The sequence below is a fragment of the Mugil cephalus genome, chromosome 21, assembly GCF_022458985.1.
Source record: "Mugil cephalus isolate CIBA_MC_2020 chromosome 21, CIBA_Mcephalus_1.1, whole genome shotgun sequence".
NCBI classification, from domain to species: domain Eukaryota; kingdom Metazoa; phylum Chordata; class Actinopteri; order Mugiliformes; family Mugilidae; genus Mugil; species Mugil cephalus.
In genome coordinates, this window is record NC_061790.1 from 5,571,169 (window position 1) to 5,597,163 (window position 25,995).

Sequence of the window (25,995 nt, forward strand, 5' to 3'; positions counted from 1 at the left end):
ATGACACAACGGAAGAAATTTAGATCTAAAAACAAATGTTTAAACAAATCCATTGCAGGCCTTGCAAAAATAGGACTTGGTTGTCATCGGACACTGAGGCAGTCCATAAATCTGCGCAGCCTACTCTTGTCTCGGAGGTCCAACGTGCTAATAGTTTGGCAGAACTTTGACTTTCTGGCCCCGTTTTCGGTGCAAAGGGCTTTTCATCACCTGCCGAGGGAACGCGCTGATGTGCAGTTCCAGTTGCTCGCGGCACGAGGTGAAGGACCAAGTCCAAGCACTTTATTTTCATATCAGAGCGGTTGTGTGTATATGGGTGTTTGAGAAAGAGCGTGGAAAACACGGACCTGCTCTCCGGCTTGGGACTCTCCGATGATGAAGCGGTCGCCCGGGCCGTCGGCCGCTGGGGTAAAAAGAGAGATTTCGAAGCGTTACAAAAGAAGTGTAAGAGCCATTTGATTAAAAACAGACAAGATTCTACAGCTTCAGTCATTTTACCAGTTGCACCCCAAATCTCACCTGTATCAAATCCCTTTTTTAGACAAAACACACAGAACAAAGGTCATCTGACAATACACAAATGGCCATCAAACTTTAAAATATCCATTAATTGGTGGATTTAAGTCCTTCCCAACTGGATGTTTAAAGAAAAAAAATAATAAAATCTGCCTCTCTTTCCTCTTGAAAGTGCCATTGAAGACGTTATCACTGGGCATCTGCATAACCTCCCTGAACACATGTAGCTATTCAGCTTCTTGGCGCTTTTGAATTCCAGATGAACTCACGCTGCCCCTGAACACTATCTTTCTGTGTGCTACTACTAAAATCTCTAAAAACCTGCACATGTGTGCCACAACGGGTAGCCCTAAGGACACGTGGGACATGTGCTCCTCCATCTCTGTCTGCAAGAGCAGATGTTACATGCGAGAGTTTGTGAGCCACCTGAAGGAAGCCGGCTGTAACCCCGCTCTCCAGGTCAACCACCCCAGACACTGAATTACTGACAGTTGGACTCAACCTGGCGTCACCTGGATCTCGCCTAGAAAAACCACAGCCCGTAAAAAAATGAAACTCCTTGAAACCCTCAGGAAGCGAAGGACCAGGCCACTTCATGTCCCACGGTGCAAAGCCTCAATCGTCTCCCAGTTCACACAAGCAAAAGAACCCTTAACTCTGATGTCCTGCTATTCACTAACTGGGGCAGTCAGGTCATTTGAGCAATAAGAAGGAAACACAACGGCCTGGTTAATCCCTGAGCTGCACCAATGCTCTACAAATACATCCCAAGAAAACAGCAGGGTCTCCGTGGACAGGGCGTAGCGTTACATGGACAAGAAGAGGACACAGCAGCTATTCATGAATCCATCAGGTCAGATTCCCGAGTTTTTTGCGCTTCGCTAATTGAAGAGGAGCGATTTACTGGAACTGAGCTTGCACTATTATAACTTTTGTAATGTGTTAAACAGTTGTCGATACGAATCTGAAATGGCGTCCAATTAAAAATGACATAAACAGGAAGTGCAGCATCACAGGACTTAAAAACCAGGGTGCTAAAGGAAGCATGTATGTATCACAACCAATGCTAACATCACTATTGTACCGACTGATTGGTCGCTGATTGAAGCAGAGCAGCCTGACTTCTCCTCATATGTTCGTAGATTACTAATCTAGGAGCGTGTGAACTTGTGTGTGTGTCTCACGGTTAATGCGTGTTGATAATCATCTTTTGAAACTGAATCCTTGGCATTAATTGCATTATTTTAAAATGTCTTTAGTGCCAGTTTTTACAGTGTTTTTGTCGTCTGTTGAAGCACAATGAAATACAGGAAACTGTACGGAAACGGCCGTGCTGGCACATTTAAAGTGTGTAAAAGGTTCTTCTATGGATCATTAATGGATTATCTGTGTGAGTTTTAGCAAAAAGAACATGGGTTATTCTATATTTTCTCTATCTGGATGTTGACCTGAACTGGCCCTTGACATTATTTCCCTTGCCTCAGATATAAGTTTTCATCTTTGGCCGTGTCCCCTTTAAATCTATGCTATTTCAGAGAAGGTGTCTCTGAGGACAGATTTGGGCTGGACAGAGAAGAATGAGAGGAGAGGAGCAGCACATTTTTACATGGCACCGCCACGATCCGTCGTACTCACCCCTCACAGCATAACCATCCTTGACAGAAGCAGGGAAGGGTGGCAGGTTGTCTTTGGCATAAACGTCCTGAGCCAGGACTCGACCCATCCCATCTGTGGGAGAAGAGGGAGAACATGGGCGTGAGGAGGAGAAGCTTTGGTGGAGGGTTGAGGAGGGAGAGAGAGCGACTGCTGGAGAGAGAAGAAGAGACAGAGGCGGAGAGGGTGAAGCGGTGGATCGGATTCGGATGAAGATGCAGGGAGACGTGTGCGCCGGAGGTGTGTGTGTGTGTGTGTGTCTGTGTGTGCGTTTTAAAGGGAGACAGAGTGTGACACCAAGCGTCAGGATCTCTCGGCGTGACTCACCACCTGACCGCCGCACATGGTCACGCTCCCTCCTGTTCTATTTCAGATTACGGATCCTCAAACACAAAACGCAAAAAGTGTCCCTCGTCTGAATTCTGAATTCTCTTAACCCACGTCCACCAGCCAGACAACGTAAAGGGCCTTTGTGGAGGAAGAACAGAGGGTTTCTCGTCGAGACAATGCCTCAGAGAGAGAGTGAGGGAAGGAATGAAAGATAAAAAAATAAAATAAAAAAAGTGTGAAGGAGAGTGGGTGGAGGAAAAAAAAAAAAAGAAATCTTGGCACTAAAATACCTTAAGCTGCTGTGTGGCTATATATAGAATTTCTCCGAGCCTTTATGCCACGATCATGTGGGTATTAATATGAAGATCTAAGCTTTGATATCAAGGAGGGGGGGGGTTCATGCACACACAGACACCCACACACATGCAGAGAAGCTCACTAGATGACAGTAATAACGAGCCTCTGTAAATAATGCGTCTCAAATGTAGAAGGAGACTCATATGTTTCTGTCCAATCCTTACATCTTCTTGTGTTTTTTTATTTATTTATTTTTTTTTTATTCACAACTGCATCGCCTTTCCTAGCTGCCATTTAAACAGCTTGTTAAAACCGTGCGCCGGAGCCGAGTTGCGAGTATAAATAGAACAGAGGTCGTCGCAGCACAATAGCTCGAGTTTGATAAGACGCTTTTCAAAACATCTCGTTGACCACATCGAGGTCTTAAAAGGTTTTAATGGTTAAAGCAAACAACGCCGCTACACAATCCGGTAAATGTATCGAAGGGAATTAAAGGAATGTTTCGGAAAATGGACAAACTTTCACACGTAGAATTGGATTAGAAGGTTCCTGTCATTCTTTGTGCAGTACAGTGAATATGAAGCCGTAGCATGTAAATAGCGAACTTAGCTTAGCATAAAGAAACACGCAAATTAGGGCACACAGGGAGGAGAGTGGTGTATATCTCTGCTTATTCTCTCAAAAGAAGAGAGCAAACATGTCAAATTATTGCGATAAATCATAGGTGTTCAGCAGGGGCTCCGCGACCCCTAGGGGTCCAGGGAGGTACTGCAGGGAGGGGCTGCAAAATCATTAGTTGATTAGACATTTTTTGTATATATATATATATATATATATATATATATTTTTTTTTTATTTTTTTTTTTATTTTGCCCCACAACTTAAGATTTGGTTAAATACACATTAACATGAATCCAACATATTTTAGTAAAGGGATAAGGGATAGCTTAATATTGAATGCAAAATAATAATAATGTATGTTTATAAGTAGCACTAAGCCGAGCCTAATGTAGAATACACATGTAAAACCCAAAAGTGCAACATTAGGGAAAAAAATAAATAAAAAATCTAGTATTCATGAATTATGACCATTACAATGAGAGATGGAGCCTTACACTTACACACACACCATGTGCAGTAGCGTAGCATATACACCCATCGACAAACTGTGACACCGCACACACACACACATATACGCAGACAACTCTACATCCAGCAGGGGAGCGGCTCCAGCTGCCGTCTGTCTAAATATTTCATCTCTCAATTCCCCTCTTCCTCTCTTCCATACCCCACTATCCTCCTCCTCCTCCTCCTCCTCCCAGCTGAGCCCTCACAAATCCTGCAACTCAGCTCCCGCTCCGAGAACATGAAACATCACTTTGCACCTGGAAGAAGGAAGTGCTCCCTCTCCCACCATTGATCTACGAGGCATGTGCGCTGCAGGCCATCATTGGCCTCGCACCCACCCTCCCACCACTACAGCTCCTCGCTGCACTGTTTTCAGAGACGAATTGAAGAATGTGTGTTTTCCCCTCTGGCCCTCAGCGACGCTCTGTGTCACCCTCCTCTGGCACTTAAGCCACTCTGCCAGAAGGATGACAAGACCCTCAGGTGTTAAACCTTCTCCTCTGTGTATGTTTTGTGCCACTCAAGACAAAATACTACTGAAATCAACATAATAAACTAGACGCTACAATATGGGAACAAGTAAAATCATCTTCAATGATAGAACACAAACTTACATGTGTGTTTCACAAAATGTGGCATTAAAAGGACTGAAAATGGATACAAATTACTGCGAGTGCATTAAAATGTGTTTTTTTTTGCCCACTAGGTGGCAGCAGAATTAAGCTGATACACTGCATTATAAATGATACTGGCTAATGCTTTTATTTTATGTCATTTTAAGCAAATAGTGTGTGAAAATATCTACATTTTATACAGCTATCCTAATGCAAGTTTCAAATTTTGTGTCAATGGCACATTTTGATCTCAAATATAAATGCCTTTCAGCAATAACATCAGTTTAACGCCACTTCTAAAACGCTTCCGAGGGTGTTGAGGCACGTGTTAGCAGTTCTGTGAACATTCATCATATTCAAAACCCGACTAGTCTGAACAGTCATGCAGACGTTTTTATGACTCATCCAAGTGGGCTTTTCAGATGCGAACCGAAGAAGAGCTGCCTTCGTTTTAGCTTTGTTCGGGATATACCATGACCTGGATGACTAAGAATTTTCCCAGACAGCCGTGATGGTAATTTTTGCTCGTGTGCAAATTCTGAAAACACATTTCAGCTTAGTTGCATTTATGCTCCGTTAAGGAAACGCTGCAGTGACCTCGGAGCTGTACAGTCACATGTGTGCGTAGAAGGCTGAAGGAGGCAAACTCCCACTGTGCTCCGCTAAAAGTTCCTGATGATGAAAAAAATGATGATCATGTAGAGATTTTGATTTCGGGTGCACATTTTAAAGGTGAATGTGGACAAAAGCTTCCGAAAAAGCAGAAATACAGTATGCGTTTTTAAATGCAGAAAGCTTCGTGCACACATATACTAAGAAGATCATTAGGACGGCTTGGTTTATATGTGTGCTCGCATCCAAGAGAATCTGGGTCTGAGTGACTGACACCGTGGCCTGCAGACACAGACCGCTGAGTCAGGGAGGTGTCCAGTTGTGTAGGGAGCGAGTTTAAACGCTGTCATGTGAACTCAGCAGGCGCAGGCTGCAGCATCGATCTGAAAGGTGGAACACCTCAACGTCCCAGTCTCCCCGGGAGCTGATGTCAGCGGCCGTAATGGGGGAGGCGAGTTGAAGATGTCAAGGGGCAAAGCTTGTTGACAAATTGGGGACACGGACAAGTGGGCGCATGTGATGAAAGTCTGTTACATTTGCGGGCAGTTTGCGTCCTCCTCACCTCTGTAGTTGATGATCTCAGTGCCCAGGACGGCGGTCATCTCTAGCACAGTGATGAAGGCCTTGTCCATAGAGGTGAGGGGGAAAGGGGACATGCGGTGCCTCCGGGCCACCTTGGTGATGTCCACTGCACTGTGACCTGAGGAGACACGGTCGATTTTTTAGCAAAATAAATTATTCATACTTTTTTTTTTTATGGATTCTAGACTTTCAAGTGAGATGGACAGGATTAACAAGCACACACAGTATCATAAAGGTGGTAAGTCTTAACTTATACAAAGCTATTCAAATATACAAACCATTGTTTTTCCCTGGGAGTTTTTAATTAGCATTTTAATACTATTTTTTTTTAGATACTTTTAAATGTGAGAAGTAGACCGGATGAAGTACAGAGAGGAGAACTCTGCTGGGATTCAATCCCAGGACTGCAGGCGTCTGTGTGGCTCCTAAAGGCATCGAACACATGAACCACTCAACTATCTCTGGAGACAAAAACTGCATTTTAAGATTTTTTTTTTTTGGCCCACCAGGCATCAGAAAACTTTTAGAGGATCTACTGAGGAATTAATCTGAGCACACTGGCTTTGCAGCAGCTGTAAAGGTCCGAATTCATGTGAAACGCACAAACGCAAAACATACAGTTATATAAATGAACGCATGTCTTCACACTAATATCAGACAACTGGATTAACGTGATTTTTCATTTATTTATTTTTGTGCACGTATACGCGCAATAACACTATTTGAATGCCGTGAAGAGGGATTGGCAAGAAGTGTTTGTTTGCAGAAGCAGTGGAACGCAGCTGGATGATAGAGGTGCTCGATAGCGGCCGCGTTGGTCTAATAATACCTCTCTAATAATTCCAAAGGTAAAAGGAACAAAGCAAGGTGTAACTAATGTGTAATCTGCTCTCTCTTCCCTCCTCCCCTTTATCTCCTCTCTCTTGCCTCTGCCTCACAGCGAAGAATAGTCGCTGCGCTTTGATTTCCCTTGACCCAATTTCTCTCCTTTAAACATACACTTACGCTTCCGCAGCATATTCCGATGCTTAACACGAGGCTTAACAACCCCTGGCAAAACATCGCATACGCGCAGAGGCATGCGAATGCAAACGCGGCCGCGGCCGCCACCGCCACACACGGGCGAACACGCATGCTCGCATTGTCACATCACATTTAAAGTCTGTTTACGCGTCCCCGGAGCACAATCGGCAGATGTAAAAAAAAATAAATAAATAAAAAGGAGGCGACTCTTTTGAACGCTCGTACTCACTTGATCTTAGGATATTTTCTTTGCTGCTGCATCGTGACTGCACCTAGAGATGGAGAGAGTGATTGGGAGAGAAAGACAAAGGGCAAAAGGAAAGAGAGAGCAGAGGTAGTGGCAATTTGAGATAAACCAGGCTGCTCTTTTCACATGCTTTGAGATGGCAAGCTGTTTATACAACAGTCAGAAGCAAGAGCCGTGTCACACTACACTGTGCACTTTGTCCTGCTGCCGGGAGATGGCTACATCCCCTGCATTACCATTATCATCGCTTACTGTACACCACCACATCACAGGTGACAGTCACACTGATAAATGCACTGACATGTCACACTATTAAACAGATTAAAAGCACTTGAAAAAAGGAATATATATAGATATATATACGGACAAAGGCAACAACATACAGAGTGACAATATCGTATCACAGGGTCATAACAGATGTATTTAACTGTGCTACGGTGTGACATCAAATGTAGTGGAGATGTAGTGCCGAGTAGTCGGTAGTGGCTGTTCAGATGTGGCGCAGGATGGTTTGAGATTTCTCTGGAAATCGCTGATGCTGCGTAGGTAGCTACGGCAAGGTGGGGAGGAGAGCAGAGCGGGTTAACACGGGGGGGCCGAGCTTCCCAAAGACAACTTCGACTAACAGCCCGGTGCCATCGGTGGTAAAAGGATGAAGGGAAATTAAAAGAGATATATCTTTTGAATTATACCTCACTATAATAGAGCCTTTTAAAGCAGACCAGGTGTGTTAATGGGGGGCTGCACTCCACTTAGGCATGAGGGGGGAGGGGGAGGCTTTTGTGCACGCTGCTCTACAGCCTCAGAGACTTAATGGAACTGAGGCAACATTAATGCACGTGATAACAGGAAAACGAAAGGTGTAGATGGTTAATCTCATTTTATTGTTTATCTTAATGACTGCGTTTCCCACAAACCTCCAGAGCCAGAGCAGGCTAAGTGTTGACTCCAGTTAAATGCAGCTGTGTTAGTTTAACAGACATCTGGGCACAGCAGCTTCTTTCAGGTGATCTTTGCTGCAACTTTGATCCCTATTTCTATTCACGTTTCCTGTCAGTTCTTTAATCGGGGCATTAATTGATCAAAAACACCTAGAAATCAATGGAAGCAAGGTAGGTTTACTTGACAGGAACTAATATGGAGAAATGCAGTGGTTGGACACCACTGAAAATGTTTTTCATAATTTTCTTAATTACGCTCTTCTTGTGAATATTTCCCTCATTTGTTTTCTAAGACATTTGTATTCACCAACAACAAAATTTAACCTCCCGAGACCTGAGCTTTTGTTTGCTTTGCATTTCTAATTTTCCAATATTTCAGATTAGTACAGACTAAAAAACTCAGCATCATCTTACAACAGGAAGTAGTATTTTTTGAAAAAAAACAACAACAAACAAACAAACAAACAAAAAAACAATGTCCCCATATGTGGACACTGGGATTATTTCATTATTTATATTATAATAAAGTCACCCAATGTGTGACAAAATATAAAACTATTTATTTTAATACCTGTGTACTGCTGAGCAAAAACCGGAATTGCAAACAATGAACGTCCTCAAACAAAAATTAGCGAGCTTGTAAGTTGTTGCTTTTGATAAAATGTATTAAATTTGTAGGTCATATCAAACTAGAAACGTTAATAAGCATAAATAAATAAGTTTTTACTGTAGAATTTGATGGGGTTTGTCCTGTGATCGTCTGTTGAATGAATCCGCTGAAATGGCCACTATCATGTTTTCACTGACTAGTGTATTGACACTTTGCTACCACTAGATGGCAGAATAAAGTGTCCAGTAATGAGGAAAACAGTTTTAAATGACACAGAATAAGCTTCAATAAAACGTAAAACTTAATGTCCCCATATGTGGACGCAGGGTCTCAGGAGGTTAAGGAATCTTTTGTTCTTTTTTTCTTTGCAGTGTAAGTAAACATTTTTCACTTTTCCCCAGTGCTCAAAATTTTAAAGTATCAATATGTCACAGCTCTGGCCTGACAAATGATCAAATCTAACGCCGCACAAAATTAATGCATGAGACCTTTTCCTGGTCCAGCATCCCGCCTCATCATGCTGTCATCACAGAGTTTAGGTAAAACGAGCGAAGCACTGATGCTGCACCGCGCTTCAAACCACTCCTCCCGGGGAAGATGCAGCGTTAGTGCGGTGTGCTTTTGGGAAGCTCAGCCTTAGGGAATGATTAATAAGGGAATCAGAGGATGCAGTTTAACAGGCTACAGAATTAAGAGCATTCTTTAAAACACAAATATAGGCCCGGTTGGTTGAACTTTGAATAAATTTGCCGAAATTCTGCAGGATTTAGCTCTCCGTTTGTTTTCTTGCCTGCTTGCTAATTTATAATTGACTCGTGTCATATAACTGAGCCTAGTTCCTAACATCTGCGTACATGTCTTCTGCTCGTTCGTGCTATCAGTCACCTCTGCTGCCTGTAGTTAACTCGGGGAGCGTGCGGTGCATGGAGAACCAAAACACCCACGGTGAAGGTGAAGGTCTCTCTACTCACCCACCCACCCCTTCCTATCTCCTCCCCTCCCTCGCTGCCTGGGCTAATACTGCGACACCACTGGGCACCAAACAGCCATGGTGAGAGGGTGAGAAATGGGAGGTGGGGCTGGGTCGGTGTGGGTGTGGGTGGGTGGGGTGGGATGGTGGAGGAGGAGGGGGATGGAGGAGGCAGAGTGACAGAAAAAAGACAGGTAGGTGGAAAAGGATGTGGATCAGCATGACGTGTTTCCACAGCCCGGAAAGAAAGAAAGAAAAGAAAAGAAGAACGAAAGAAACAAAAACAGGAAGCACGGACTGGACAGACTTCACTAAACTACGGAGCCGAGACACAGCAGAAAAAAGAGAGAAAAGAGGAAGAAAACAAGGAAAAAACAATAAAGGCCACTGGAGCGGCCTGATGGCATCTACTAAACAGACATCCAGCACACCAGACATAGCTACTGAAAGCAGAGCATGTTAACCGGAGAGACAGAGATAGAGAGGCAGATGGAGGGAGAGAGACGGACAGGAGACAAGAGAAGTGAGAGCGGGAGAGTCCTAACAGAGACAAAGAGTGACGAGAGACAGACAGACAGACAGACAGACAGGTTGAGACAACAGAGGAAGAGATAGAGAGATCGAGCGAGGAGGAAAGGGGGGAGGACACAGAGCGGGGCGTTTGTTTTGCGCGCTCCTCGGAGGAGGGTGAGGGAGGGGTAAAAAAGGGGAAAGGGGGAGAGAGAGAGGGAGGGAGGGGGGGGGCGGGATAGTTACTCGAGAGCTGAAGGTCCTCCTGCGATCATCTTTAAGCCCCTCCAACCTACACTGGAGCTAGTGGAGATAAAGCATCGAATCACAGGCATCAGTGCATCTGTCCCGGCAACCACGACACCACAGACAGACGAGACGGACAAGACGGACGAGACAGACAGACAGACAGACAGACAGACAAACAGGCATCCACTACGACAAGCAACCCTAGCAAGAGTAGGGAGAGAAGCAGCGAGGAGAGATTTGAGATAGTGAGAGCTTAAAAGAAGCAGGGCGTTCAGATGGCACATTAACAACTCGACTTTTTAATGGTTGTGACGTATTTTCAGTCTGTAAATAATCTTTTCCTTCTCATCCTGCTTTTAAAAAAAAGTCAAATGCTTCTGTCTTCAGCCTCTCGGTGTGGTTTATTGATTTTTTTTTTTCCTAAATTTGTAAATAAATAATAAATAAATTTCATGAGTGAGATGTCTCCAAACAGAAACATATCAAGATTATACCATCTTCTTCTAATCAGTTAACTCTAAATGTGATTTTCTATTTATAACAGCGTTTAATTACTACAGTTTTCACTCCAGCATTAATTAGGAGTTAAGACTCCTCCACTTTATGTTATAGTCACAGATATAAAATACCGTTCAAAAGTTTTACAACACTCCAATATTTCTTTCTTTTGAAAGTTATATATATATATTGAGTTGGTACAAGTCATCAGAGTAACCATCTCTGGCTGATTTAACATGTGAACACACCTGTGTGTATAATGAAATATTTTTCTTCCCAATTTTGTTGCAGAAGTTTCCAGCCATGTTTATTCCTCATTTATTCCAGTGAAAGTTTTTCTCGCAGCACTTAACGCTGTTAAATTCGCTGCACATGTGCGCTACTGTCTGTTTCCCTGCCAGCTTCGAAAATGAGCACACAAACAGCTTTACTGGGTCTTAGAAAATAAGATATTAGGTTGTGTTAGGGTGTCCTGTCTGCAGATTTACAAATTGATATGTATTCCTAGCCTACTTTAGGACTCTGTGCCACTGGTTTTTGCAGCCACTGGTTTTTGGGGCGACCACTGAAAAGCCGTCACCACCGTGGTTTTCTTTGGAAGGGGAGAAGCGAAGGGACCAGACACGTCAGTCAAGCTAAAACTAGAATACTCTGTTTATGTTTAGACCATAGGTGTTCAACAGGGGCTACTCTTGGGGGGTCGAAAAACTGTTGGTTGATTAGACTTTTTTTTGTATATTTTTTTTTACTTTTTACTTTTCCTCCACAAATTAAAATTTTGTTAAACACACATCAAAATTAATCCAACATATTTTAGTAAAGGGATACGGTATAGCTAATGAATGCAAAATGACAGTAATGATGTATATTTTTCAGTTTGGGGTCCTTGCCCTGAAAAATGTTGAAGACCTCTAGTTTAGACCATGATACGGTTACAAAGCAAAGTCTGGTCTGTTTTTTAATTCTATTTTTCCAGTATTTTAAAACTTTTTTCTGGCTGCGCTTTTCCTTTTCTTTCTACTGGACCTCCAGGATGGAAGCAGCTGTGGAAGATGTGCGCCACAACTTCACAGCCCTAATGTGTATGTATATACTGTATATATATGTTTATACATATACATATATAGAAGAAGGAGAAGAAGAAGAAGAAGAAAAGGGCAAAGGTGGGATTAGGAAGCTAAAAACAGCCGACAGCAAGACACAGATCAGACTTGCAAACATTAAAAAGCACTTGAGAAAACTAACGATGGACAACTACGACATTTTTTTGTACAAGGTGTGCCTTGCTAAAAAGACAAACTACAACTACAAGATTATTCAACGCAAATCATTTACATCAGAATCTCACTACCTAAGCTGGTCTCTTTTAACACACAGGAAAAAAAACTAACAAACAAACAAAAAAAAAACACAGAAATCACAACCTTTCTACTTCCTGATCCAGATCCACGTACAGTTAGTTAGATAATTAATCTGTCCCGAAACAGGGGGTAAATGCAGGAAATATACAATCACCGTTTAGGCTAGGACACGGCTAAAAAAAAAAACCTTGATGCATTGTGGAGTGATGACACCAAGACAGGGGTGGAAAACAAGACCTCAGTGTGCCAAAGATATAGCTCAGTAGAAAAGATCATACCATCAGAGAGCAATGGGGAGAGACAGTTTGCATATGGAGATGAACACAGTGGGAAAGCTACAGGGGGATGAGTTAGGAAGCGAGGGGGATACATGGAGAATGAGTGCAGGATGTTGTGGATGTTTAGGGGAGGGGGCAAAAAAAATAAAAAAGAAGCAGACTGTCAAACATCCTCACACTCATTTCTAATCTACCCTTTGCTGCAAACTCCCCCCCGCCCCCGTTACTGGTGAGAGACCGACCAAATGAGAGAGGAGAATGGGGCTTGTATGAGGGACGCAGATGTTGACAGGCACGCATCTTACACACAAACACAGGAAATTTGAAATAAGAGAGAAACAAAGCATCTTGGAATTTTTCTGGCCTGACAACGCTTGGATGTCGGGAATACAAACACACACATAAAAAAAAAAAACAAAAAAAACTTGGCTTTTTAATGCCAGAAACACTAATCACTCTTAAGGCCAACTCCACCGTCACAGCCTGACGACGGGGTTGCCATAGAGATCTGCCCGGAAGATCAATGGTGCGGGGAGCGAGTGGCAGAGGGGGTGTACCAACTCAGAATAGCGAGCGTGAGCCAGGTCAGCGAGACACGTGGCACCCCCCCCCCCCCCAGATCCTGCGAGCTACCCGGTAAAAAAAAAAAAATCGATGGGGCCAATAACCAGCCGGCTGAGCGGACGCTCCAGGAAATGATGGGATGCAACTGCCTCGGTGCTGAGCTCAGCACAAAACAAAGGGGCTGTCAGACAAATTATGCAAAAAAGGGGAAGATTTATACATCCGCTGCGAGGAGGGGAAGGCTGTGACAGGCCGGGGAAGGCTCGCTTCGACCGGCTCCAACTGCCTCACCCCTCGCGGGACGTGGCGGGACTGTGGCGGTGCACTTCTCTTGGTTGGGTCGCTTCCTCTCACGTGCACATCTGGCGCAGACACGCACACACATCCACCGCAGGAACTAAACATCAGCACGCACCGATACACAAATCACACCCGACAAATGACCGGATGGTGATGGATGAAAGAGTATGACAGCTGGTGGGGGATCTTGATAGAGAGGCAATGAGGAGGAGGAGGAGGAGGAGGGGGGGTGTAGTTGACCACTAAAGACGGTGATACACAGGACAACTTCTAAACCAACTCCAGTGGAAAACAACGTTCAGATCTTGTGGATTTTAATAATGCTCATAACTTTCTGCTCATTATGTTCCCATGTGTATCACCACTGTAATCTTTAAGTTCGTTCTGAATGGCAATAGACACCTCCCCTGTTATACATGTGTAGCATGGAGAAGTGTATTCATGTGAGTTTGTATTCATAACACAAAAGCCTCCTTACACCTGCTATCAGCATGTGATCTGCGTCCACATAGGTTACCTGGATAATGAAATCAGATCAGCCTCATATTACGAAGAATTATTCTTGTCATGTCAAATTTGGCCACACTGTGATCACATCTTGATATCCGCGTTTTTAATAAGGAAGCCTAATAAAAAATGAGTCTCAAGTCAAGGAAAGTGATGGTGTTTCAGGAGCTCCACATATTAAATAATAATATTACATCTATTATATCATATACACAAATATTATAAACCACTAAAATGTGCTATACCCTGCTATGATATACTACGCTACACTATGCTGTCCTGTTCTCTGTGTGTGTGTGTGTGACTATACTATACTATACTATACTATACTACACTACATTACACTACTCTATACTATACTATACTATACTATACTATACTATACTATACTATACTATACTATACTATACTATACTATACGATATGATACGATTCGATACTATAGTATGGAGAATATACTATACTACACTACATTACACTACTCTATACTATACTATACTATACTATACTATACTATACTATACTATACTATACTATACAATAGGATTTGATTCGATACGATACGATACTATGGAGAATATAGTATACTACACTACACTACTGTATACTATACTATGAAGAATATACTATACTATACTATACTTACCATACTATACAATACTATACTATATACTAAACTACACTGCATTACACTACTCTATATTATACTATACGATACGATTCGATACAATACGATACGATACGATACGATACGATTCGATACAATACGATACAATACTATGGAGAATATAGTATACTACACTACACTACACTACTGTATACTATACTATACGATACGATTCGATACGATACTATGGAGAATATAGTATACTACACTACACTACTTTATACTATACTATACTATGAAGAATATACTATACTATACTATACTATACTGCATTACACTACACTAAGCTACACTATTCTACAGTATACTATACTACACTATGAGGTATGGTGTACTATAGGAAAATGTACATAGTATACTAGTACACTGTATGCAGTTCTATACTGCTCTATGCTACACTGTGGAAAGTATACTACACTACACTATATTAGACTATGTTGTACTATATTATACTGCGTGATCCTATGTGATCAGTTAATCTTAGCACTGTGAGCCATCTCCACGTGTGGTTTAACAGGTCCAGATCAAAACTATAGACACAGAGCGGATGTTAATATCAGGTGTAAACTGGCTCTCATTTAGGCTTTATATAATCTACCATATACTGTGTACCATATACTGGCGCCTTGTTGCTCTTGAAGCATCAGCAAGTTTTTACACCTACTCCAGTGCTACAGTGACATGCCGTTGCAAGGTGTTGCAGAGTGGTGTGATCTGTGTGTCTTCCTCCCTCTCTAGCTGCCTCCCTGTCTGTGTATGTGAGTGCTCGTGCGTGTAGTTAGTGTGGTTATGTGGGATGCCAGTGGCCTGCATGCCGGTAGGTAAAGAAGTTTCTAGAAGGATGGCGAGTTTACCTGGTCCAAGGTAGAGTACCTTGACTTGAGCGTGATGACCTCATCCAGGTGAGCCCTGAATTCTCTCCGTGAGGCCTGGGGGAAGCCACAGGATAGTCACTCACCTTCATACCACGCACACACACACACACACACAGAGGCAAAAGGCACGCGCACACACACTCTGACCGATACAACATATCAATTAGTGGTGCTTTAGACACACAGTCGCACCCACGCATCCCAGATCTAAGCCACTACTAGCCCGACACACATTCTGCAACCAGATCAAAGTAAAGTTTAAAATAAAAGAATGTGGCAAACAAGTCAAGTAGAAAACACTAACCACCAACAACACAACGGAACCAAAGGTGAATGAAGAACAAAACCAGTTCAGTGGATTTGACAACAGTTCCAGTAAAGCACTGTGTAAGTGTAGTCACATATTTTGTTTGTCTGTTAATACTATACTATAGTATAGTATAGAGTTGTACAGTATGCTATGCTACACTATATTAGACTACACTATGCTAGACTACACTACACTATACGATGCCACGCTATGCTATACTAGGTAGCATTATGCTACATTATACTACTCTATAGTATAGATATATAAAGTATAGAGTCTATACTATGCTATGCTATAGTATGCTATGCTACACTATATTAGACTACACTATGCTAGACTACACTACACTATACGATGCCACGCTATGGTATACTAGGTAGCATTATGCTACACTATACTACTCTATAGTATAGATATATAAAGTATAGAGTCTATACTATACTATGCTATAGTATGCTATGCTACACTATACTAGGCTACATTATGCTACACTATACTGTGCAATGCTATAGTATGCTATGCTACGCTATATTAGGCTACATTATAATACACCATACTGCACTATACTGTGCTATGCTATAGTATGCTACGCTATGCTATATTAGGCTATATTATGCTACACTATACTGTGCTATGCTATAGTATGCTATGCTATGCTATATTAGGCTACATTATGCTACACTATACTACACTATACTGTGCTATGCTATAGTATGCTATGCTACGCTATACTAGGCTACATAATGCTGTACGTATACTGTGCTATTCTATAGTATACTATGCTACATTACACTACACTATACTACTCTACTTTATGCAATACCATGCTATGCTATGCTATGCTATATATCTCAAAATTATTGAATGTTTGGCTTTATTGACTTGACGTTACTTGGCTAGATCTTTACTAAAGTGACTATAAGCTGTGGTATTTTGTATTTCAAAAAAAAAAAAAGATAATATCTCTACATCAGTGCTGAAACTTAAATAAAATTTTTTTGCATTACCTCCCACACTCTTTAGTTTCCTTTAAATGCACATCCAAACTCTGTGGTTTCATTACTGTGCAATTACGCTAAATCAATGAATTCCAATATCGCACTGGGCGAACGTCAGCACCGATCCACCCCGTTTGCACTGAGGTCATGTCTTTATCACTCGCAGATCCGAGTCACTGGGCCATGACCAGAGTAACAAGCACCGGGGTGCCGCAAAGGTTAAGGGACATACATTCGCCGTGCGCTTTCCTCTTTAAAAAGTTGATGCATGTGTGTCAGTGAGGCCCTTTTAAAGGAACTGAGCTGTGTACACACAGGGAGAGATGCCCATTTTTGTATGTGCAAGCAATATCACTTTCATTCAAATACATAATTCAAGCATCTTTCAACTTCAGTTGAGAGGTTGAAACGCATTTGAGCAATATGCCAAGTGATAGAGGCTTGTTTATTTTGGAGGGTGTGTGAGTATGGAAACAAGGCAAGGGTTAGACACAGTAGATGTACCAGAATGAGAGAACAGTTTACTACAAGACAAAAAAAAAAAAAAAAAACACACAGAGAGAGACAGCAGGAGTGCAGCAGGCAGGACAGCACACAGACTCACACACGCGCACACACACACACACATAAGGGTAAGGAATTGAGGCAGGAAGCAATCATGCCGAGCAGGAAATCAGAGATGCTGTTGGAGAAAGAGGGAGTAGATAGAAACCGGTGCCATGGAGACGGCCGTAACCATGCATTAGAACACATGCAGGAGTACCTCAGCAATGCTTAGGGTGGATGAACAGGAGGGGAGCCGCGCCTGGTGCCGCGAGAGACAGGAAAAGAGAACAGGAGGGGAGAAGAGAAGAGGTTTAACGGAGCCAAAGCCGGGTTGAGCGGGGAACGGAGGCACACAGAGACTGATGGGTGGAGCAGACGGCGCCCTCTGTCTTTCAGGAGGACGTCTGCATGACAGGTCTCTGTGTGACTGGCTCAGGTAGGCCAAGGCAGCCAAGGGCATGACGGACAGGACAGGACAGGACAGGACAGGACAGGACAGGACAGGACAGGAGAGGACAGGACAGCAGGTAGGAGTTGCATGAGGATTCATTCCCCACCAAAACATCAGGAGAACAGGATTCACAGGGTGGATTAAAAAAAAACACACATTTTGAACATCAGTTTAAATTGTTAATGTTCAAGAAACCACATGTTGATTATACCCGAACACCAAAGCTCTCACTGCTAAAAGGAGTATGCAATGTTCCTGTTAAGCTCCGAGATCAAAAATGAACGCTCGGATCATCGCGCACGTCCTCATCCTCAACCCTGTTGGTACCTCTTGGAAACCTAAATGTCTGTGTCTGGAGAAACATGTGCTCCAACAGCCATTGACAGCATATAACCAAAACATTGCGTGCGTGGTTGTACGCTTCAACATGTTGCATCCTCTCGTATTTATTGCCGTGTTAGGTCCTACATTTACTGGAAACGACCCCGCATCATTGTACAGCGAGTAATCCCCCGCAATCAATGCAAAGATCAATCACTTAGCCGACATTCCTCCAACTGCTAACGTGCCGTATTGTTGGAGGCCACGAACCACATGGGAAATAAAAAATGAGCCGGGAAAAAGCAATGCAATTTATTCTCGGCACCCAAAAGCACCACCTGTTACTGCTCCGCCGGGGTCACCCGTGATTTGAGCGGTTTCATTTATGCTGTGGTGAGACACTTTTAATAACGATGCCTCCACCAAAAGGCACATGAAGACTTTTATTAAACTCCCCTAATGAGGCTAGGAGGACGTTTTCTTTTAGCCGGTTTTTAGAAGATCTTGGCGAGGAGAAGGATTATTGTCATGGACACGTAGCCATTAGATCAGATTTTGGAGGAGATCAGGATCATTGTGTTCATTAGCCGTCATTCACCGTGTCCTCTGCGGGTGCTGTACAGCATTTCATTCATGCGCTAGCTTCTCAAAATCCCGAAAACGCCACACAAACACAGCCATCTGTGTTGGCAGAGGTTCTCGCTGGTCTGCGAGCCTTCCAGCTATGACATATCGCTGGGAAATCCATTCGAAAATATTACATCTATTTCCGAAATAATGTCTGGCATGAAAGCGAAGCTCACTATGATTTACTTATTAGTGAAGTCATTAGACAATTCCTGACCTTTCCTGGTGAACGGGTAGCATTTCAGATCATATAATAAATAGAGTTAGCGAAGCAGGGCTGTCACGGAGATGAGCATTCGATTCCTCCTAATTGAAATGCTCTACATTCACAGCAGTTGCCCTCATCAGACTCACTGCTCAGATAATGGACACTGGCAGGAAACCGCAGGAGGTTCCAAATTGAAACGCAGGAGTGAACTACACAAGGTTTCTCCTAAATACTGTAGCAGTGAGGTGGCACTCGGTTGGGGCAGAGCTGAGTTCACCTACATCAGATAACATAGCGGCGCTCATGCACTCGTCACACAGTGCATATTTTCTTCCCAAAAGAGCACAAAAATGTAGTTCGTTGCCTTGTGCCACCGTGAGTTTTTGTTTGATCGTGGTAATGATTTTAAAACGTTCTTGAGAAAAGCAAAATCAGTAAAAGAAACTTAACAAAGAACTGGATTTACAACCATATTAAGTGACGGTGAAACACAAACTAAACTCAAAGTGTCACGCAGGATTTCAGAAAACAAGTTAATCACCGTATATCTCTATACCAAAACCATAAAGAACGCAAGCTCTTCCTAATTGGAAAGTGGCAAATTTAAAGTATTTTGCAGGATGCCCCATAAACTACTGGATAATAGCCCATTAAATTACATTTAATTGCTAATTTATTCTCGTTTAGACTTTATTAGTTGAGTTACTTAACAGCTGCATGCTATTAAAAGGCTCTCCCTGCTGATGAACACACAACACTTTTAGCGCTTTTGCCATTTCTGGTGATCATTCATATTAGCAGCTGTTTTTTTGTGCTTGAATGACTGTGGTGAATTCAGTTTAAGGAGAGGATGTTAGTTAAGAAGATGGTGTGTCAGTGTTACCAGGACAGACGTCTGTTCAAACTACTGCAGGAATTTGGTCGTAAGTGGCAGAGACCGTCAACCACAAGTGGTCAGACGTGGCCATTCTGACTACTGGTCATGCTAACTGTGGTTTTGCTGTAAATAAAGCCAGAAACAGGCTGTTGGTTTAATGGGTTTAGCTTTGAAGTAAGATTTTTACACAATAAAACACCATGTTAGACAGCTGGATTAGTCATTTCACTAACGGTGAGTAAAAGAAGCAGTGAAATGAAAACAGGACAAGGAAGTAGGAAAATTTGTTTGCGTCGTGCCACTTCTTTATGGTTGTGTAAAAACAAATGTTCAAGTTTTCATTATTGGCATGCTTTCTGCTGTGTAATTTCATAACTTTCTTTTTTTTTGTACGACCCTTTTACAAAATAAAATGAGAAATAATAATATATTGGTTCCTTATTAACAGATAAGCAGGCAGAGGTGGAGCTGAAATGACAAATTAAGCTCAATATACTGTCATAAGTAAATGAGTATATAAATATAAGAATAAAACTGGCACCAAACAGAAGCAAATTGGCATTTGTTTCCTTAGTTTGATCAGCGTAAACATTTTTTTTGGATGATATCGCAGACTGACTCGTCAAATTAAGCTCTCGTGCTTCCAGCGCGTTTAAACAGATTTTAAGCTTTGTGCTTAGTTTCAAAACGGCGGCTCACTGACGAAGAAAACCGCTCGCCCCTCGAACGTCTCTCACTCATGAATAAATAAAGGTGAAAGGAGAATCAGTGGAAACGCCAAAGAAAACCACAGCCACAGCTGACCAGGACGTGCACGTGCTCCGCGCCTTCCATCGCTGCCCTCCTATGACCGTCTCCTTGTCTGCGTACGTTTGAAATTAACGAGCTATTGAGTGCATTTCCAGCGTGGCAGAGCTAACACAGCTGTTTTGACAGGCTCGAGTTGTGCCGCTCACCAGTCTCCCCCCAGCCCACATGGCGAACGAGCACGCTCATTGCAGCTGGTCGGACCGTCTCATCCACTCCTCTTGCTGCCTTTCATTTCCTGTCTGACTTCTCCTCCTCTCTTCTCTCTCTCTTTCTGTCTGACTGTTCATCTCTGTTTCTCTGTCTCGCTATTTGAAAGCTCTCATGTACCCTTTACATTCTCCCTCCACTGCCCTCCGGGCAAACTCTCCGAGTCAGTGGGCGTGAGTAACTCAAGACAAACGTAACAAAGCTTACAGTGCACGCACACTTCAGACATATCGATGCACATTCGTGCTGCATAATAAAAGCTACGATCAAACACTATTACAATGATATATTTGCAAACATCTATTAAGATTTATACTAAAAATCCCAAGTTTTCTGTGCACAGGTGAAAAAACACACCGGACTCGGCTGAAATTAATTTGAGTTAAAGCTTAAAGCAATTCGACCCAAATGGTCTGTGGGTAAAACGAGCCAAAATACAGCAAGGTGACGGCTGAAAGACGAAAGAGCACTTTCCATCTGGCCATAGCTACTTTCATCTGGTCTCCGCAACAATGCATCACACACATTATAACACATCCCACGTCCTATAAGACCCGGCTCCCGCTCGCTGCCATCTCTCCGTACGTGACATTTGACAAGGCAGAGTCATCCCTCACAGCTAAATTATCATCAATCTGCATTTTCCCATCCAGTTCCTGAAAGCTGTTGCGTCTCTTGTTAACAGTGTTTCATGATGCATGTTTCACGACTGCACAAAGCAGATTTAAAAAAGGAGAAAAAATCTCCTTCCAAGACAATAATAACATTGACATTTAAAGTTTTATTTTTTTAGTGAAAGAAAATTCCGCCACTACAGTAACAATATTTTATGCGTGTCCCCAATGCCAACTACACTGATTCATGTATCTTCTGAAATAACTTGTCAAATTACCTTCATGTGTTTAATGCAGACATCTGTGTTGTTTTGTCTGGTTTTAAATGTACAGACTGAAAAAAGAAGAAGGTAAACGTCTCCTCGCGTTAGTTTATTTCCTTGAGTTAGTTTATTTTTTAAAGGAACATTTCAATATTTTAAGATGAATATTACATAGGGCACTTTTGCTTTCTTTTCCTCTTGTTAGGTGGTAAAAACCTACCACAACATCTGCTCTTGTGTTTTTATGACTTCGACCACATCCCTGTAAAGATGCAATTTGAAAGTGAAAACTTGTGTATTTTCTTGTGGTAACTTGAGAAGCAGCAGAATTTCTAGAAAGTCACTGCCAAGCCTGGAGAAGAGATGAACCTGCATCCAGCATTAAGCTGCACTTTCAGTGGCTGTTGGACATTTAATATGAATATGAAAAAGATATTAAATTAAAGGTTAGAGGTGCTGGTAGCTCATATTTGAGAAGAGCTCAGTTTCCTCTAAGGTGGCACTATTTATATTTTTTGTGCTAAGCTAAGCTAAGCTAAGCTAAGCTGAGCTAGGCTAAGCTAAGCTAAGCTAAGCAAATGGCTGCTTGCAATTGATTTCCATTTACAATAGAGACACAACAGAGGTAATGTCTTCTCATATTTCCCACAAAATGTCAAACTATAGCCTTAAGAAAATGGCCACTGGAAAGAGCCTTTTTAGCTTTTCGCAAATCCAAATGCATCACTTTTTTTTCTTTCTGCCACCTCTTTAAAATATCAAAAAAAACAGTCACAAAAAGGCACCAACAGTCCCCGCATAGCTTTCATTCTCCACACGCCGCGGGAATCTGTGTGCAAAAAGCAGCTACAGATTTATCGCTGAACCTGACATTTAGATATCGGTGGAGCCATTCTCCACAGCTACATCAATACCCCGCTGCTTCCCCTTGTCAGCTGTTTAAAGCCACCGTGGATCCTGGAGGTGCTGCTTCCACACTTCCTCATCCATACTGCCCTCATTTCCATTTACAGTAGCGCTCCAGCTAAGCTGCCGCGTTAGCGCCCGGAAGGGAGCCCATGATAACTCCGGGGACAAGGAGTAATGGTGGATTGAAGGCGTGAGGATCAAGGGGCTTCTCATTCCTGCTTTGCATGAACTGTGGAGGTGCTCTGGACGGAAAAAAGCGGCTGCGGAGAAATGTGGATGGAGTGCATGTCTCTTTCCGAGGAGGCTGCACTTCAGCACCAGTGGAGTGGGGAGTCCTGCGAGATTGCTACACTGCCTTTCTCTCCGTCTTTTTTATGTAACCGTGTCCACAGATACAGCATCAAGACACATGGGCTCCTTCCTCCTCTTCCTCACTCTGCAGCCCACTGCCGGTTCAGGACAGTCAGCAGCCCCACTGCTACATTACTCACCCTCCTACCTCCCTAAACTTAACCGTGGCCTGACACCGCACCTCCTTCAGGCACACTCCTCATCAGCCGCGTGCATAAATGCAAGAGCTCAAATTATATTTCCAAAACACACACACACACTCAGACACGCGTGTTATTTCCACCCCCATGCCCACTCAGCTAATAACACAGAAACCTTCACTTATTAAACAGTCACATAAAACGACTTCCGCACTCAACACACGCAACCCTCCACGCTAAAACGAAAACCTGTAAACATTCTCTCAGATATGCAGGAGGAAAGACATTACTTACCATCTTCTGCCTGGAGTCGAAACAGAATGAGCTCCCCGGCACATGCACACACAAACACAAAAACACACACGCACACACACACACTTCAACACACTCGGTGAGAGGGTGAGCGAGGAAGGGTGAGTGAGAGAGAGAGAGAGAGAGATAAGAAGAGAAGGCTGGAGTGGGAAGGATGCACAAGAGAGCGAAAGAGCGGCGAGGAAAAGCAACAGCCAAGGAGACAATGAGGAGGAGGAGAGACGGAGAGGAGGAGGAGGAGGAGGAGAAACGAAGAGGAGGTGTAGGAGGAGGAGGAGGAGGAGGGTAAATGGCTGCACATACGCCGATGTGTGCTCCGCTAAATCATACACGCATGACTGAGGCCTGCGTGCCCGCATTTCTCCGCGATAATGTGCATTGCCCCACGAGCATGTGTGAGGAGGGGAAAATGACGGATGTGACTCCCCCTCGCCCTCCCTCCCTCCCTACCCTCACCCACTCCCCCACTCCCCCACAGCCTCCCTCATTATTCGTCCCTCTCCTTCCATTGCTTTTCGAGCTGATTTGAGGTGATTGAAAAAAAAAAGGGGCAAGTCTAAAGCTGATAAGAGGGGGGAGAGGCTGGACTCACCCCCGGGGAAGGACAGATGGATACAGACCGACAAAAAAAAAAGTCCACCTAGCCAAACGGTTCTCCCTTCAGTTCATTTCCATCTCCCCCGTCCCCACCTCCCACTCTCCTCCCATCCCTCGTCCTTTCTAACTCATTAGCCGTCCGTCCCTTTTTCTCACCCTTCTCCGCTCCCTCCCCCTTCTGTTCCTCTCTCCTCCTCCCCCCTTCTGCTGCCTCTTTCCATTTCTTTCTTTCTTTCTTTTTTTCTTTCTTTCATTCTCACTCACTCCATCATAAATCCTCCACACCTCCAGCAGGCCGGAGTCACTTTTACGAGCCTTGCTGCATCGGAAGACGACAATAACACATATCTTGTGCTAAGGCTGCGGAGCCGAGGACACACAAGTGGTCAACGCTGTCAGATGAAACTAAACATGAATAATTTTACAGGGACGAAAAGGCGTATAACAGGTCCTATCTCTGGTTTCTGAAGGGGGGGAATAAACCTTAAGAGAAGGAACACGCGCCTATAATAAAACAGCACTGCGCCTTTCGCCTCCACAGGCCAACAAAAGCATCCAGTCGCACACTCCTCAGCCACTACAGTAAATACTCCAATGTCACCGGAGAGGAGAGAAGAGAGAGGAGAAAACTCATCAATATATTTAGCTGTATCGTGACTCCTTTTATCTGTCGAATGAGTTGCAAATGAAAGGAAGTTTCTGAGCAGGGGTGAGACCATCACTCACAGTAAGTGGATACCTGAGATGTCTCAGATGACTGTTTTCATTATTATGACTGTTACTGTAGTTGTTTTTATTTACTGCGTTAGTGTGACCTTATAACAGTAGACCTTTATCCTCTTGTTCCCACTGTTCTACACTGACACATTAAATTTATTCTTGTACTGTCTTGTTTCCACAAAAACAAAATCCATGTCAATCATGAAGTTTATTTCTATTAATATATATAAAAAGAAACATATTGTACATTAGCAAGCAATGACATGGTACTCTACGAACACAATGAAGAAAAGTCATTTTGTTATATGGCACTGAAACGTTTTCTCCTGTCTTCAAAGGCTGTACTTGGTAGTGGGTGCTGCTCTTAAATGTATCTGTGCAGAAATGGTGGTTAGACAGCGCTAATGTTCTGCACCGCATTTTGTCAAAGTGTCCCGCAGTCGTGAGGTGTGTGGCCAGAGCATAGAGAGTTACCTAACAACTAAAAACCCAACTAAAAAGATGTCAAGTAGGATCTGGTGTCTGTGGAGGTCACGGCAAATATTAGTGGAGCCGTTTGTTGAATGTAAGAGGTCAGGATGCTTTACACTGTGTCTAATTCAGAGTTATCGATAATGAAGCCAGATTTACGCTTCTGCTCCGTAGCCTGACGTGCAGCTCTCCACAAATGTAACTTACACGTCACGTGTGATACAGGCTGCAACAACCGCGACTTCTACTGAAGTCTGCTACTCTTCCGAATGGTCGAAACAAGCACTCCCTCCGCCTCCTACGCATCGTCTACTGCGAACGTCCCTTTCCTGTGTTGCAGTGATTTCAGTAAACAAACATTTATAGCTCCGGCTCTGACACAAGCCGCTCGCCTCCAGACGCCGTCGCTTGAAAGTACATAAAGAAACCCAACACAGCTGACTAGTCGACGACTAGAGTTGAAGCGGAGTAATTACAGAACAATGGCGACAAGTATAAATGCTCCGTGTGATCCATCGCTTGAGTATAATCCAAGTTTAAGCTTGTAAGTGGATACAAAGCGGTCGAGCAAGCAAGTTTCTTAAATGGACCTGCGCTATAATCAAAGAAACATGACAAATGCCAAATAATTCATTCATTTTCTGTAACAGCTTGTCCTCTGAGCGGCCCATGGAAACACAGGGACAACATGCAAACTCCACTTGCTCAGACGCTAACCACCACCATCACCACCACCACACTGTGCTGCCCATAAATATCAAATCATATAAAAGAAAAAGAGTTCCAGTTTTTGTGGTAATGGAGCCACCACGTCAGGGGCTTTAGCTCGCAACAACAACCGAGACTGTGAGCGACATCAAAAGCTGGCGAAAATGAAAGACACTGAATGAGCCGTGGCTCGGTAGGAAGAGCGAGTCAACCCCCGGCACAT

At 43.2% G+C, this 25,995-nt stretch overlaps 1 protein-coding gene across 7 annotated transcripts in view; it reads right to left on the reverse strand.

Moving 5' to 3' along the window:
- Positions 1-25,995, reverse strand: part of gphnb (gephyrin b) — a 94,088-nt gene that overhangs the window by 6,291 nt on the left and 61,802 nt on the right. For 2 of the 7 annotated variants that reach the window (XM_047573939.1, XM_047573940.1), the window contains exons 9-15: positions 17,404-17,445; positions 15,312-15,386; positions 10,280-10,336; positions 6,985-7,027; positions 5,713-5,850; positions 2,152-2,244; positions 348-403 (exon numbers count right to left, since the gene is read on the reverse strand). In XM_047573939.1, coding sequence (XP_047429895.1) covers positions 348-403; positions 2,152-2,244; positions 5,713-5,850; positions 6,985-7,027; positions 10,280-10,336; positions 15,312-15,386; positions 17,404-17,445 — 504 coding nt within the window. The remainder of the gene's footprint in view (positions 1-347; positions 404-2,151; positions 2,245-5,712; positions 5,851-6,984; positions 7,028-10,279; positions 10,337-15,311; positions 15,387-17,403; positions 17,446-25,995) is intronic. The other 5 variants (XM_047573944.1, XM_047573945.1, XM_047573941.1 and 2 more) reach the window with 4 other exon arrangements.